The sequence below is a fragment of the Eschrichtius robustus genome, chromosome 17 (genome assembly GCF_028021215.1).
Source record: "Eschrichtius robustus isolate mEscRob2 chromosome 17, mEscRob2.pri, whole genome shotgun sequence".
NCBI classification, from domain to species: Eukaryota; Metazoa; Chordata; class Mammalia; order Artiodactyla; family Eschrichtiidae; genus Eschrichtius; species Eschrichtius robustus.
Genome location: NC_090840.1, coordinates 48,377,199 through 48,392,907, shown reverse-complemented (window position 1 = coordinate 48,392,907; position 15,709 = coordinate 48,377,199). Strand labels below are relative to the sequence as shown.

The window sequence follows — 15,709 nt, the reverse complement described above, 5'->3', positions numbered from 1 at the left end:
AAGCTAAGCTAAATGCAGTATTAAAAAATCATCAGAATTACTCAAAACAGATTCTCATCATCAAACAGGCTCTCACAAGCACCTGAATACCAATGAACCAATTCAGGCTGATGGAAGCATTAGTCCCAGTGCACCATTTCAAGCCCTTTGCATAATAAGATTGGTTTTCATCTCTCCTTCTACTTAGGGCTTACTAAAAGTCAGCTCAAGATTTGCTCCACTTAATATTCACATAACTATCCTCCTTATATTCAAATACCAAGCTATCAATCAAACTTTTAGACTACTGAAATTTCTATAGCACTGATTTCCAACAGTAATCAAGAATACAGTAACAGAGTGATGAGGAAATACTGTCAAGGATTATACCTGTTTAAGACTTGGATGAAGCCAGATCCACAACTGCCTGCTCTCAGAAGTGTCACCAGGGGTCCTCTCAGCCTTCCAAATAAATGTCACAGGACCCAGCATTTCTCTAGGATATTTATTTGCCCGGTAAAGCATGAGACTACCTTGGCGCTTTCCAGACAAACAGTGAACTGCTGCAAAAGTCAATCCTGACATAAACAAAAACAAAATTCTAAGATTTCAAGTGCTGAGACTGCAGTATTAGTTCCTGATAGCCATACTGTTATTTATTGTCTATCTCCATGATGGATGAGGTGTTGGTTTTGATCACTGCTTAGATCAAGAAGTCATCAAAACCACCCAAGAAGTTCTCAACAAATATTTGAGTAAATGATTTAATGAGTTTTGAGTTTCCTCCTGCCTAAATTCACTCCACCAGAATAATGGTTCTCTCACTTTACACTCAACAATATTTGGAATGGTTTAAAAGCCACCCCAAGCTTTCCTTATATGAACATAGTCATTGGTAACAAGAACTGTCTCAGTAAAGCATGTTTAAATTCCAAAATGCTTACAGCAGACACTTGTTCATGAAATGAATACATATATAAAGACTAAAATAGGACTCTGGGCTTCGCTGGTGGCGCAGTGGTTAAGAATCCGCCTGCCAATGCAGGGGACACGGGTTCGAGCCCTGGTCCGGGAAGATCCCACATGCCACGGAGCAACTAAGCCCGTGCGCCACAACTACTGAGCTTGCGCTCTAGAGCCCGCGAGCCCCAACTAGTGAGCCCACGCGCCACAACTACTGAAGCCCACGCACCTAGAGCCTGTGCTCCGCAGCAAGAGAAGCCACCGCAATGAGAAGCCCGCGCACCGCAAGGCAGAGTAGCCCCGTTCGCTGCAACTACAGAAAGCCCGCACACAGCAACGAAGACCCAACGCAGCCAAAAATAAAATAAATAAAAATAAATAAATTTATAAAAAATAGAATAAAATAAAATGGGACTCAGCTCTGAAACAAGTTTACCTGTGTCTATGCTACACATTAGAGAGAGTGCCTTCAGTATTTCTTCCTCATTGCCCTTCAACTCCAAACAACAGTAGTAGGATAAATCCTGCAAAAAGAGGGAGATACAATCAAATACTTGAATTTCTATTGAAAATGTAAGTGGCAGTGTCTTACTTTTTAGAAAGAAAATATGTGTTTTATCCCATATTCACAGATAAGTTCGAAGTAGGGTGTAAAAACTACTGCCTCTAAGTAACGGATTATCCCTCCCCAAAACCTACCTAAAGTAAAAAAATCAGAGTAGAATAAGCAAGACAGTAATAAATTCAGCAAAATTATGTTAAGGTTGCTCACTTTGGTTACCTAATTCAGGACCTCAGGATTACTAAACACTGAGCCTAAAGACACACGTGGCAGTTTATCCCATATTTCTCCACTGCTCAGTCTTGACCATGATATCCAAATTTGACTAAGCAATGTACAAGGAAAACTGAGAGCAATCAGAGTAAGGCCGTACCAATTTAAATAAGATGAAGAGAGCTCAGACTGAGCTAATAAAATCAATTACATTAAAGAACTATAATAATGGTTAATGGATACTGGAAGGTTACTGAGTGCCAGTGCTGGGCTAACTCCTTACATGGACGGCCATTTAATCTTCCCAAGACCTGATGAACCAGGTACTATCGTAATCTTGTTTGACAGATGAGGACACTGAGACAGAGACTGTTACTTGAACAGAGCCATATCATCAGTAAGTGGAGAAGCTAGCGCTCAAGTCAGGTTCACTGACCCCCGAACCAACCCTTCCGCCATAGCGCCTTTAAGCAATTTCAGGACACGCAGCAACTGAAACTAAAATTATAGGTAAGGCTCTGACAAACTCACATTAATCAATGCTATCACTCACACACAGAAACCTTCCCAGCAATGGCGATCCACTCTCAGCTGTCAGTGGCAGAGGAACCCCACCAGAGCGTGTACAACTGGGTGACAGCAGAGAATAATGGTTAAGAGCGTGGAACTCTGGAACTAGACTACCTGGGCTCAAATCCCAACTTCACCACTCATCAGTTGTATGGCCGGGGATAAACTGCTCAACGTCTCAGTTTTCTCATTTGTAAAATGGAAATAATGGTAAAACTTACCCCATACTGTTGTTGTAAGGATTAAGTGAGTTAACACATGTAAAGTACTAAAACAGACATAAATTAAGTACTCAAAAATATTTGTTATTACTAGCTATTATTTTTATTACTTAGGACTAATCAAATGTAAAGAAGATATCTGATAACCTCAGCAAAAATTCTGTCCAAAATGAGAAGTAACTATATGTCTGCCTTAAAATTTGAGAGATGACAGAGTACAGTGGAAAAAGCAGAGGCCAGGGGAATCAGCTCCCGATGTAGCACTGGGGAGGGCCTATCTTGCTACGTAGGCCACCAACAAGCTGTGCAGCCCTAGGCAAGTCACTTCATCTCTCTGGATCCCAGGCTCCTCAACAGTCAAAATGAAGAATTTGACTATAATCCATGATTTCTGCTGCTGAGTCTTCAAATCAAAGGCTCTTAAAAGGTTCTTGTATTTAGTTTACACCCATTAGGATGGCAATTATCAAAAAAACAGAAAACAACAAGTGTTGGTAGGACATGGAGAAACTGAAGCCCTTGTGCACTGCTGATGGGAATGTAAAATAGTGTAGCCTCTATGGAAAAAAGTATGACGGTTCCTAAAAAAAAATTAAACATAGAACTACCACATAATCCAGCAATTCCTCTCCTGGGTATATACCCAAAAGAACTGAAAGCAAGGAACTGAAGAAATATTTGTACACCCACGTTCATAGCAGCATTATTCACAATAGCCAAACGGTAGAAGCAGCTCAAGTGCCCATTGACAGATGAATGAATAAACAAAATGTGGTATATACATACAATGAAATATTATTCTGCCTTAAAAATGAGGGAGGACTTCCCTGGTGGCACAGTGGTTAAGAATCCAACTGCCAGTGCAGGGGACATGGGTTCGAGCCCTGGTCCAGGAAGATTCCACATGCCGCAGAGCAACTAAGCCCGTGTGCCACAACTACTGGGCCTGTGCTTTGGAGCCCGCGAGCCACAACCACTGAGCCCGCGTGCCACAACTACTGAAGCCCAAGCGCCTAGAGCCCGTGCTCCGCAACAAGAGAAGCCACCACAATGAGAAGCCTGTGCATCACAACAAAGAGTGGCCCCCGCTCACCGCAACTAGAGAAAGCCCGTTTGCAGCAAGGAAGACCCAATGCAGCCAAAAATAAATAAAATGTAAAAAAAAAAAAAAAAAAAAATGACGGGGCTTCCCTGTTGGCGCAGTGGTTGAGAGTCTGCCTGCCAATGCAGGGGACACGGGTTCGAGCCCTGGTCTGGGAAGATCCCACATGCCACGGAGCAGCTGGGCCCGTGAGCCGCAATTACTGAGCCTGCGCGTCTGGAGCCTGTGCTCCGCAACAAGAGAGGCCGCGATAGTGAGAGGCCCGCGCGCCGCCATGAAGAGTGGCCCCCGCTTGCCGCAACTAGAGAAAGCCCTCGCACAGAGGCGAAGACCCAACACAGCCATAAGTAAATAAATTAATAATGAAAAAAAAAAAAAAAGTCGGCCAAGGCCATTCTGCCATTGAAAGGCCCTCTGCAAAGAACAAATTTCTAAACATGTACTGGAAGAGAGAGAAAGCTACTGAATTAGCAACTGACCAGGGGCAGGGTGGGGTGGGGGGAGGCGCAGGAGAAGATAGGACAGCCAAATAAATACTATTATGCAGCTCTAAAACCAACTGTCCTCTCAAAGAGTTTAAAACAAACTTCCCAGCATAGATGGTTCTCAAATATCTGTGGTGGTGAATGACTGCTGAATGAATCCCGAGCACGACCAACAAGACCCTGCAGGATGTCGTTCCTACTTATTCTCCAGAACTAATCTCGCCCTATGTTAGCCCTGCTCTCACTCTCTTCATCTTCGTCACAATGAATTTATTTCAATCTTTCCCTCCTATCTGGCTGCCTCTGCCTTCACCCACTCTGCCATCTCCTTACCCCTTAGAGCTCAGCTTAAGCATCACTTCCATGGGGAAGCACTCCTGTTCCTGTTACGAACGCTCACGGTGTTGTATAGTATTCCCTTACAATTGTATATTTGGCTAATTATTTGATTAATGTCAGTGTGCCCCAGTAACTTAAGGCTGCTTCATCTCCAGCATCTGGCAAAATGCCTCTTGCCCAGTAATTATTTTTAAAATGAATAATCTCAGATAGGGCTTTGGCATACCATGAACTAGTCTAAAAGTCTAAATCAGAAAGGGTCTAAATGAAAATAAAGGGGAAAGCAATCGGAAAAGCATACCTGAAGGAGGCAGCGGCTCGTCATGGCTCGATAGCAGGCTCTGTGGCTCTTGACTGTCGGCCTCTCCCCCAGGCAGTAGCCCCACCTCCTGACCATGTGAAACCGCTTCGCGTGCCAGATGTGAGTTTCTAGCCATTTGTTCTTCTTTTGTCTCCGGTTAAATTCTAGCATCCGGTTTATGTGACATCGTCGAGCTTTATGGCACTTATTTTTTGAGTGTTCTTTTTTCTGATGAACTGCTTTCTCTGCCTATAGTTTCAAGAAGACAGGCAGATCCTAGTTTGTAACCATCTCAAAACAAAGTTAAACGTTAGGAATTCAAACAGCTAATTTTAGGTGACGTGGAGTACCTTACAGACTCTATTAGTTTGCTTAATTTTTTAACTTGGTGATTTCTCCAATGAAAGTAGAGGAGGCAACAGAAAGAGTGAAGATTTTAGAAAAAGGCAAACTTAGGAAGGAAACACAGTTCTATCACTTACTAACTGGGCAAGCTTCGGGGACTGGGAAGATTAGAGTATTTATAAAATGTTCAACACAGTAACTCAAACTTATTTGCAGCTATTAATATTAGAAAGCAAGAAAGAATAAATCAAATGCTAGCTTTGTGTTGATTTTTTTATTGTTTTTTAACATCTAAGACTATAACTAAACCCAAAACTTAGGACCAAAGATATAAAAGTGGGGAGAACCTGCACATTTCATATCACTTAGGTACTGACAGACAAATGTTAAATGCTATCACTAGGAAACAGACCTCACATTAAATCTAGAGAGAACAAAATTCCTGTTTAGTTTTCATTCTTCATTTCTTCCATAGCTAAGCTAAACTTCTGTGGGAAAAACTCTTTTCCATTAGTTTGTGGGCCCCTTAAGAATAAGGACTTTACCTTAATGGACCCTAACCCCACCACCAGCATAATACCAGTACACAGAAGGTACTTGATAAAGAAATTTTGAATAATTAGTAAAGACATAGGGTGGTTAGACAATCATAGAATGTCCAAGCCAAGAATTTTGGTAAAGCCAAAAACAATTGGACTTGAACAAAAAATTAAATCCAAGTTCAAGTTTAAACATTAAAAAAAGACAAAAGGCAAATACTAGGCATTGATGCTGCCTTTTTTAACCTTCCAACTCTCAACTGGTCACACCCACAAAGTGCAGAGCTAAAATTACTTATCTGGTAAGAAGGTCAAATTTTCATTTTAAATCTGGCAGGGGAACATCAACTGTTTAACATCATAAAGAGAGAGAGGTTCCAAATGCCGTATTTAAAAGTAGCTGTAATATCCAACGGCCTGCTAATTTTGGAGGGGAGTGGAGGTGGAGGTGGGGAAGATAATGATTAAACCAAAAAATATGCAAAATGAGCACGCTGTTTTTTAGTCTTCATTTTAATAAATTCTGTTAGGTTAATACTTCTCAATTTCCTTTAAGAACCACTAACCTGGGCTTCCCTGGTGGTGCAGTGGTTGAGAATCCGCCTGCCAATGCAGGGGACACGGGTTCGAGCCCTGGTCTGGGAAGATCCCACATGCCTCGGAGCAACTAGGCCCGTGAGCCACAGCTACTGAGCCTGCACGTCTGGAGCCTGTGCTCCGCAACAAGAGAGGCCGCGATAGTGAGAGGCCCGCGCACCGCGATGAAGAGTGGCCCCCACTTGCCACAACTGGAGAAAGCCCTCGCACAGAAACGAAGACCCAACACAGCCAAAAATAAATAAGTAAAATTAAAAAAAAAAAAAAAAGAACCACTAACCTAAACATTTACATTAAGGGACACTTATACCTCTTTCTGGGCAATCTCCTGTAACCGTCGAGGAAGGCGTTTGACATTGTGACTCATGGCTCTTCGTCTCATGTGCCGTGGCAGCGTCTGGAAAACCAGTGAATTAGAAGATTTCTGGGTCACTGCTTTCAACATGGCACTGATTTCAGCAGCTCGAGCTTGAGCAAAAGTAGAAGCTGTCGAAGAAAACACCACCGTCATTAAAAACTGATCTTGGGGCTTCCCTGGTGGCACAGTGGTTGGGAATCTGCCTGCCAGTGCAGGGGACATGGGTTCGAGCCCTGGTCTGGGAAGGTCCCACATGCCGCAGAGCAACTAGGCCCGTGAGCCACAACTACTGAGCCTGCGCGTCTGGAGCCTGTGCTCCGCAACAAGAGAGGCCGCGATAGTGAGAGGCCCGTGCACCGCCATGAAGAGTGGCCCCCGCTTGCCGCAACTAGAGAAAGCCCTCGCACAGAAACGAAGACCCAACACAGCCCAAAATAAATAAATAAATAAATAAATAAAGGAGTTCCTTTAAAAAAAAACAAAAACAAAAACAAAAAAAACTGATCTTGAATTGACACTTTTCCTGGTAGGTTTCAGAAGGAAAACAGATTTGAAGCACATGAGCTTCTAATTCACCCACTACCCTAACTTCTAATAGATTAACACCAATAGTAGTTATTTCTGTGTTATATGATTGTGAAACTAAGGATTCGGTTTTACTTTTCTAATCAGAAAAAGTTTAGTTAAAAAATAAGGTAAAAAAGAGTTTTTTTAAAACAGAGAGCTGGGCTTCCCTGCTGGCACAGTGGTTAAGAATCTGCCTGCCAATGCAGGGGACACAGGTTTGAGCCCTGGTCCAGGAAGATCCCACGTGCTGCGGAGCAACTAAGCCCATGCACCACAACTACTGAGCCTGCATGCCACAACTACTGAGACCATGTGCCACAACTACTGAAGCTCGCATGCCTAGAGCCCGTGCTCCGCAACAAGAGAAGCCACTGCAATGAGAAGCCGGCGCACCGCAATGAAGAGGAGCCCCCGCTCGCCGCAACTAGAGGAAGCCCGTGTGCAGCAACGAAGTCCCAATGCAGCCAAAAATAAATAAATAAATTAAATAAATTTATTTTAAAAATAATAAAAATAGAAAGCTACATGCAATATAATCACAACCATTCTTAAGTGTAATAAATCCCACAAGAAAACAAAGAAAAAACAAAATTTTAAATGATTTTGACTCCAGGGGATTTCTTCCTTAATATTTCCTGTTTTTTTACAAATATGTGACCATACCTATTTTTAGTTGTCTTTATTGAAAAATAGACTATTTTTTCTGAATAATAAACAGAGCACTGGAGAAATGTAAGTGAATTCCTCCAAGAAGGCATAAAGAAACACCAGAAGGCACGCTTAAGGTGTGTGCAATACAGGGTTACCAGGTAGTGAGGGGTGAGCGTGAAGGGGGGTATTGGGAAATGAGACTGGAAAGGGCCTGGAGACAGGTACTTACAGGTCTTGGCTGCCCTCAGAGTGCGTTAAGTTGGGTTTTATCTTTGGAGATGCTGTGCTGAGGAGTGTGGATGGTGTTTTATATTTTTTAAAAAGGGGGGAGGGGGTGGCAGAGATGACTTTAAGACAAAAAGGAACAGCTCACAAATCAGAACCTCTAAGAAGACAGTAAGAGAGAGGAGGGAGCCCGAAGGAGGGAGAGCTAGCAGGCCCAGGGAGGCGCTGGCCTGAGTCCAGGCTGGAGGTGAGACACGCCCATGTGGACGGAGGGGAGGAGAGAGACGGGGAGGCAGGGCCAAGGAGAGAAGGCATTAGAAATCTGGCTGCAGGAGAAACAGAGCTCCGGGTACAATCAAACTTGGCTTCTGTACAAATACCTACTGGTTATATACTTGGGAATCTCCTGAGAAGTGCCCTCGGGACCTGCTTTCCATCCTCCCTTTTTTTTAAAGGTTACCCTGGAGGAAGACTGCTCCTTCGCATCAGATTCAGCCAGTGAATGGTGGGTCGTTCTGGTTTGCCGCTGTCGTGAAGTTCCAGAATGAGGCTCTAGTACATTTTCAAAAAAGAAAACAAAAAGAAAAACGTCACTTTTATCAGAGATAAGGATTAGAGTGTTGGGTGAAAACTGATCAGGTTTTTAATCCTGCAACCACCCTGTAAGTGGCTATTACTGTCCTCCCCTTAAGGAGGAGGGATCTCAGGCAGGGAGGTGAGTTGACTTCCCCAAGGTCACATAGCTAGGAGGCAGCACACTAGCTAATCATGTCAGTGTGACACATGAAAGAACCTTGGGTATAACAGATACGAGGGAAATTTTCTCCATATAAATAATGCAATGTGGCTTTTACACCTAAGCTCCCTTAAATACTATAATCCACATGATTTTGCATACTCAGTCTTTCATCATAATTCTCTGGCACACTCAAGTTGAGAGCCACTATGCTAAGAAAGAAATAAAAGCAGAGTCTCTATACAAATGTCTAGGCATTCAAACCATTCTGACTTTAACACAATATCTCTAAGAATACAGGGAAAGATCAGTAGAGAATTTTACAGCCTTCCTGTTTATTTCCATGGCAGTGATAATTATTAAGCCCCTATAATCATGAAACATGTTGCAAGGTCTGTCATTGTGAGGTTTAAATGAGATAATGTGTGCTACGGCTTCTCACTGGCACAGTGGGCATCAATGTTGGATCTGAATCAATTTTCTATTGCTGCCTGATGAACAGCTATCCCCTTCATATCACTTTACAAGGTTCTAAAATCAGCACACAAGTTAAACGCAGATAAGATGAATGCACTGCATTTCTTTTAGGAAATATAGAACTGTCATTTAATAATAACTGTTAAGGTACAGATAAAATATATCAGCTCTACAATACCTACAGCCAATTCTCATTATTCCCAGCAGTTATGTTCTAGAAAGTCACAGCCAACACTGAACTAGTGAACACTGAACCACTGCTCCTAGAGAAAATAAGTATGTATCTATGTATGTATGTATATATACATCTCACAGAGATTATGACCTTAAATCGTAAGAGCAACTCATCCTAGTAGATTCTACTTCCTTTCTTTTACAAAGAGAAAATGAGGTTCAGAAGTGTTAAGTGACCTGCCTGAGGCTGCACCACAATCGGAATTCAAACCCCGGTGAGAGCTGGAGCTTCCTGCACTACACTGCCCTGTCCCACCAGTCTCCGTCCTCCGGTCTTCTCCGCAAGAAGCTGAAGCAGGAAGGCACTGGGAACCTCCACTGGGAATACCCACATCAGGTGACTCAAAATTTTTCCCATTCTTTGCACCTCCTCGAATGACCATCAAAGTGCCATGAGTACTAAGTTTGGGGTTACAAATTTAGCAACTAGGTGAATTTGCAAATACAAAACTTGCAAATAATGAGGGTCAACTGTATCTATTTTTAACTCAACTCCTTTATCATTTAGATTATGACTATCAAAAGGAGCTGACAAGAGCAATCTGATCCAAATGGAAGTATGTGTAGAGAGCACCATGTATAGCTTACCTTTTTGAGTCTGGAAAGGTTTTCCACCTCCATTATGGTACTTTACACCACTATCAGCCACAAAGCCAGAGGATAAAGTCACATTGGTGGGCTGGTTTCTCATTTTCTTAGCATGTTTCCTTTCTTTTGCATTAGACATTTCTGGAAAGAAAGTAATAAATTGAGTACAGGGAGAAGGAACTTCCTTTCAAAAATAAAAATAAATGTAATGAATAAATGTTCATGTGACTCAAAATTTGATTCTTCAATATAATAAATCTCCATTTATTATAGCTGGATTAATGATATCAAAATGTTATCATGATATTGATCTACAGCAAGGACCCCAAGCCCGATTCAACAGAAAATAATAATTTTGTTTTGCACTGTCAAATAATTAAGTCACATACCAGTGTTGACACTGCATAAAGTCTGTTGGAAGAATGAAAACTGAAGTGTGAGATAAGATCCCTATGCCGCGGTAAAAAAAATTAAATTAGCTAAACCTGTTTATCAAAACTCTTAGGTGAAACGAGTCACGTGAATCAATGAAATATGGGACACACTATTCAGATATGGTAACCTCACCAAAAACTGAACATAAATTACGGATGTTTTCATTTCTACTGCTGAGATGAGGCCAGCTGTGCCTTTAATTTAGAATAGCAAAAAGATTTCAGCTTGAAGTAAGAAGGACAAAGGACAAAAACCTAGTGGAGCCTGATTACACAGTAGTTTCTCAACTCTCAAACTCAATGCCCCCTTTCTTTTACTGAATAGTTTGAACACCTGTTTTCTGTTTTTAAATGAAATTCATTAATTACGTAACCTACTAGACACATAACTTTTATCAAAACATGTCCTACAATATGTGTCCTCATTGTGATGTAAAGGAGAACTAAAAGTAATTCTAATAAAATAATATCTATTTTCTGTATGTAAATATTTCACCATAACTAGATGGCATTATGAAATAGAGATATTTTCAACCCAGCGAGATAATCACTGACACAGGCACCAACACAGGCATGGGCACAATCTGTAGAGCTGGAGAAAGGTCCTGAAGCCCCCATGCAACAGTCATTAACTCTTTCCTTGCTGACTGTAGGGAGGTCGGACACCGGGAATGGTCCTGCAGGAAAAGGGGGACACTAGGAGGCTGGGAAGCTCAGAGTAGCAGAACCAAGCTATTCTCCAAGCATTTAAATGTTTTAACACTAGTCTTTACTCATACCTAAACATAGAATTACATGTCTGGGGCTTCCCTGGTGGTGCAGTGGTTAAGAATCCACCTGCCAATGCAGGGGACACGGGTTCGAGCCCTGGTCCGGGAAGATCCCACATGCCGCGGAGTAACTAAGCCCGTGTGCCACAACTACTGAGCCTGCGCTCTAAAGCCCGCGAGCCACAACTACTGAAGCCTGTGCGCCACAACTACTGAAGCCCGCGCACCTAGAGCCCGTGCTCTGCAACAAGGGAAGCCACCGCAATGAGAAGCCCGTGAGCAGCAATGAAGACCCAACGCAGCCAAAAATAAATAAATAAATTTATTTTTTAAAAAAGGATTACATGTCTGCAACAGCTACAGAGGCAAAGTAATACCGGTGTGTTGTACTAGTACCTCTAAGAGAAGGTAGTAATGCCACTGGCGACATAATTTCCCAAATTGGTAAACACTCTTTGGTAAAGTACAAAATTTTTTAAAAAGTACAATCTTGCCTAATTTATTGTATTCCTGGAAAATTCAGTGTATATTAAATCCATGAAGCCAATGCTTTCATGCAAAGCAGAGTCAGGTACTGCACCCTGCAGGATGGCTAACATCCCTGACCCCTGCCCAGTAAATGGCAGCAGTGTTACCCCAATCATTATGCCGACCAAAACACCCGCACAAACTTTCAAATGCCACATCCGGATTTGCACCACGTCCAATAAGTAGCACTGAATTAACTACCTTCCATTCACTTACCACCTTTCCAATGCAAGACTTCATGCAAAATTAAGAGTAACCTATGTGACATAGTGTTTAAGAGCCTTCACTATCTTCCTTAACACTTTTTAGTTGTATAATCTTAGGAAGGTTACTTTCCCTCTTTGAGCTTCGGTCTCTCCTTCTATAAATGGGAATAATCAGCAGGTTGCTATGAGTGTTAAATAAGGTAATGTACATAACACAAATCATGGGGCTTTGCATAAACTAAGGGCTCAGTTTATGGTAGCTCTTATTCTTAAATAATAAATGAAATAACAGAGACTTATGTCATTTCACTTTCTCACTCCATTCTGCTTTAACCTAAATGAAAGACAACCAGATCTACACCCCAAAACATTTTTCAAACTAAAAAATATGTAGGAGGTAAATGGAGTTCTACAGAGCTTGTTGGCTAGTGAAGGACATGATTCAGATCAGTCTGTATTAAGAACCATTCAAAATTATCCTACAAAACAATTTAATCCACCTGCTTGAATCAGAACTTGCCCAGCAAAACAGAGCACTACTTGGGAACCCTGGGTGGGACACCAGGGTTAGGGTAACCTTCAGAAGTCACATCTCTGAGCTTAGGTTCGAGAGCAAATAATTAGCAGATTGAACTAGCAGTGATCCTCAAACAGTTCTGACAGCAGAAGAGAATGAATATAGAATACATCCTTATCAAGTCTGAAGATTTAGTTTAAAATAGCTTCCAGAAGGAATCTTAACTCTTACCTTAACATTCATGTGAATTTTACATCTACTCCTAATAGTCACAGTTTGTGTTTGTTTTCATATCCATTTAGTCAAAATTCTAATGAGCACTAAATATGTGTCAGGGTTTATAAAAGTGTTTTCTCCCAAATCTTCAAATTGGACATGTCATGTTTTCTCATACAGCATATGATCCCCTGGTTGATCAGACACACCCTTTGGTAGAGTGGACTCTGGTTTGAAAACCTGGGGATTAAAAGGGTTATGTCTGATTTCTTTCAATCTAAAAAATTGGTGACTCAGACTTAATATAAAGTCTGCCTTATGAATACAGGTATGTTGTTTCACAAGAAATATTTTACTCAAGTTTAATTATTTGTAATGCTCCAAGAAAGCACCTTATTTAAAGAATCATATGGTGAACTGTTTTGTAAGTTAAAAACACCTCCTAATTATCCAGTTTAATCAAACTTAACAAGCTTTTGGGTACCTACTATGTGCATAATAGCTTTGGGCTGTGCGTATACCAAAGTAGTACACGGATGCGGCCTCCTTCCTTAAAGAATTAGTCATCTCAGGTAGCCAACACTTACTGAGAACTTCCTGTGTACAGGCACTATTCCCCATGCCTCACTCATCTAGTCTCACAACTCCATGAGGGAAGTACTAGCACTATCCTCATTTCATAAATGAAGAAACTGAAGCACAGAGAGGTCACACGAAGCTTGTCGTTGTACTGGGATTCAAGCCGGGCAGTCTGGCTCTATTCACTATTTTTAAAACAAAGAAAACTTAGGGACTTCCCTGGTGGCGCTGTGGTTAAGAATCCGCCTGCCAATGCAGGGGACACGGGTTCGTGCCCTGGTCCAGGAAGATCCCACATGCCACGGAGCAACTAAGCCCATGCACCACAACTACTGAGCCTGCGCTCTAGAGCCCACAGGACAGAACTACCGGTGCCGTGTGCCACAACTACTGGAGCCCACGTGCCTAGAGCCTGTGCTCCACAACAGGAGAAGCCGCCGCAATGAGAAGCCCGCGCACCGCAACTAAGAGTAGCCCCCATTCGCCGCAACTAGAGAAAGCCCGTGCGCAGCAACGAAGACCCAGCGCAGCCAAAAATAAGTAAACAAAAATAAAATAAATTAAAAAAAAAAACTTAAAGAATAAGACCACATATAATAAGAGACTAAATTTTGCAGTATAGCACAATAGGAAACTGGATAAGGGAAAGAAAAAGTGTGAATCTGCAGGAAAAGTCAATGAGAAAATAGGATTTCACTAGTTGGAACTTAGGGAAGAAAGTATTCAGGAATCTCCTTTGTGAATTCAGGAGTGAGGATGCTGGATGACTAGACTAGAACGGGAAGAGACAGTAGAAGGGGATAAAACTGAGTAGGCAAGGGGAGGCCACAACTCTAAACCAATGAAAAAGCCAGAAGTTGGAAAGCCAAAACCTTAGCAGTATGTAGAACAAAAGGAGGGGGAATAACGAGGATTTTCTTATATTCCGTTTCAGAAGCAGGGTAGGGCAGGGATTTTGCCAGTCTTTTTCACTGCTGCATCTCCAGGACCTAGCCTTGCACAAAGCAGGGACTCAATATATATATTTGTTGAATGTACATGTGCACGCATAAATGGAGTGAAACGTGCCTATAATGCGTATATTAACAGTAAAAAATATTTAGCCAAGTGCCACCGCTTCTGATACAGCATGACCGAATATCTGCCAAGAGAACAGCTCTGGGGCCATTTGCTGGACCAAGACCTATAATCTCCTACCTGAAATCAGATCCCAGTCACTAGGCTTCTGCTGAGATAGAAAGGGAACGCAGAGACACCTTGAAAATCTTGGGGAGCTCTCCCAGAGAAGGGAGCATGGGAGGGGGGAGGTGAACAATGTCCAGGTCTCAGCGTGGTCCCCTCAATGACCCATCTTATTCCTTTAGGATGTGCAAGCCTGCTCCCAGGACGGCCTCTGCCCGGAGGGGCAATGCAGAGAAATGACAGACACAGTGGGCTCGGTCACAGGGGCTGAAGTGTAAGTAGATGAAGTAGGGGGTCCCCGGAGAAAGAGAACCAGGCATGGATTTCTTGACATAAGAGAAGCCATTTTTGGCCCAAGCCATTTGGTGACCTAAGCCTGGCCACAATGCTTGCATTTAAACAGGTCTCAGTAATAGTGATCTTACGGGAACTAAAGAACAAACGACTGTTATCAGGCAAGAGAAGTAACAATAGTAAAAATCAGTTGTAAACTCCCATTTCTATTTCCATGACAAAGGTTAGCCTGAAGCACTTTCTTGAGCTGTTTTGCAGAATCTGAACCCCCTCGGGCACTCAATCACCAGATCAACAGAACCTAACCGATGATGATGTTGACCTTTCTTATGACCCTTGTGGTTTCAACTAAAGCTTGGACTCTGTTGACCTTTGCCACAATACAATGCTGAATTCCCCTCTGCTGGAGCCCCTTCATGAATATGCATGTATCCTTAGCTTAAAACTTCCCCAATTTTTCTGTTGGGGAGATACTGCTTTGGGAAAGATCCCCGGTGTTCTCCTTACTTGCAGCAAGTAATAAATCCTTCTTTCTCCTGATCTTTGTCTTGGTTGGTTTTTTTGGTTTTGTTTAGTTTTGTTTGTCTTGACACCCTCCAAGACGTGAACCCAGTTCTTGGGTAACAGAAAGAGGTGCCAGGCAGGAAGAGGGGCCCCTGCGCAGGCAGCAAGAGAAGAGTAGGTCAACTGGATGTCAGGGAGAGAATCGGAGGGGAGACCGGCCAGTACTGGGGCGCCGGTGGGGACCGCCACACACACTCCCTCATACTTGCGAACCCTGGCGGACGCCAGCCCCTCACGACCTACCTGCCAGACGCTCCGTGGTCCCAGGTCAGGATGACAATGTTCTACCACAGTCCCCGACGCGACGTGCGCGGCGAGAGAGCTGGAGGGCGCATGCGCCACTGTGACTGCGGCCTCCACGTGGCCC

At 42.7% G+C, this 15,709-nt stretch overlaps 1 protein-coding gene across 5 annotated transcripts in view; it reads right to left on the bottom strand.

The window, feature by feature from the left end:
- The window catches only part of POP1 (POP1 homolog, ribonuclease P/MRP subunit), a 41,142-nt gene extending 25,473 nt beyond the window's left edge, over positions 1 to 15,669 (bottom strand). For 3 of the 5 annotated variants that reach the window (XM_068525962.1, XM_068525963.1, XM_068525964.1), the window contains exons 1-7: positions 15,586 to 15,669; positions 10,053 to 10,193; positions 8,402 to 8,569; positions 6,527 to 6,702; positions 4,736 to 4,984; positions 1,379 to 1,466; positions 370 to 557 (exon numbers count right to left, since the gene is read on the bottom strand). In XM_068525962.1, coding sequence (XP_068382063.1) covers positions 370 to 557; positions 1,379 to 1,466; positions 4,736 to 4,984; positions 6,527 to 6,702; positions 8,402 to 8,569; positions 10,053 to 10,191 — 1,008 coding nt within the window. In that variant the 5' untranslated portion in view covers positions 10,192 to 10,193; positions 15,586 to 15,669. Of the gene's footprint in view, positions 1 to 369; positions 558 to 1,378; positions 1,467 to 4,735; positions 4,985 to 6,526; positions 6,703 to 8,401; positions 8,570 to 10,052; positions 10,194 to 15,585 lie in introns of those variants that run through there. The other 2 variants (XM_068525965.1, XM_068525966.1) reach the window with 2 other exon arrangements.
- Between the last annotated feature and the right edge of the window lie 40 nt (positions 15,670 to 15,709).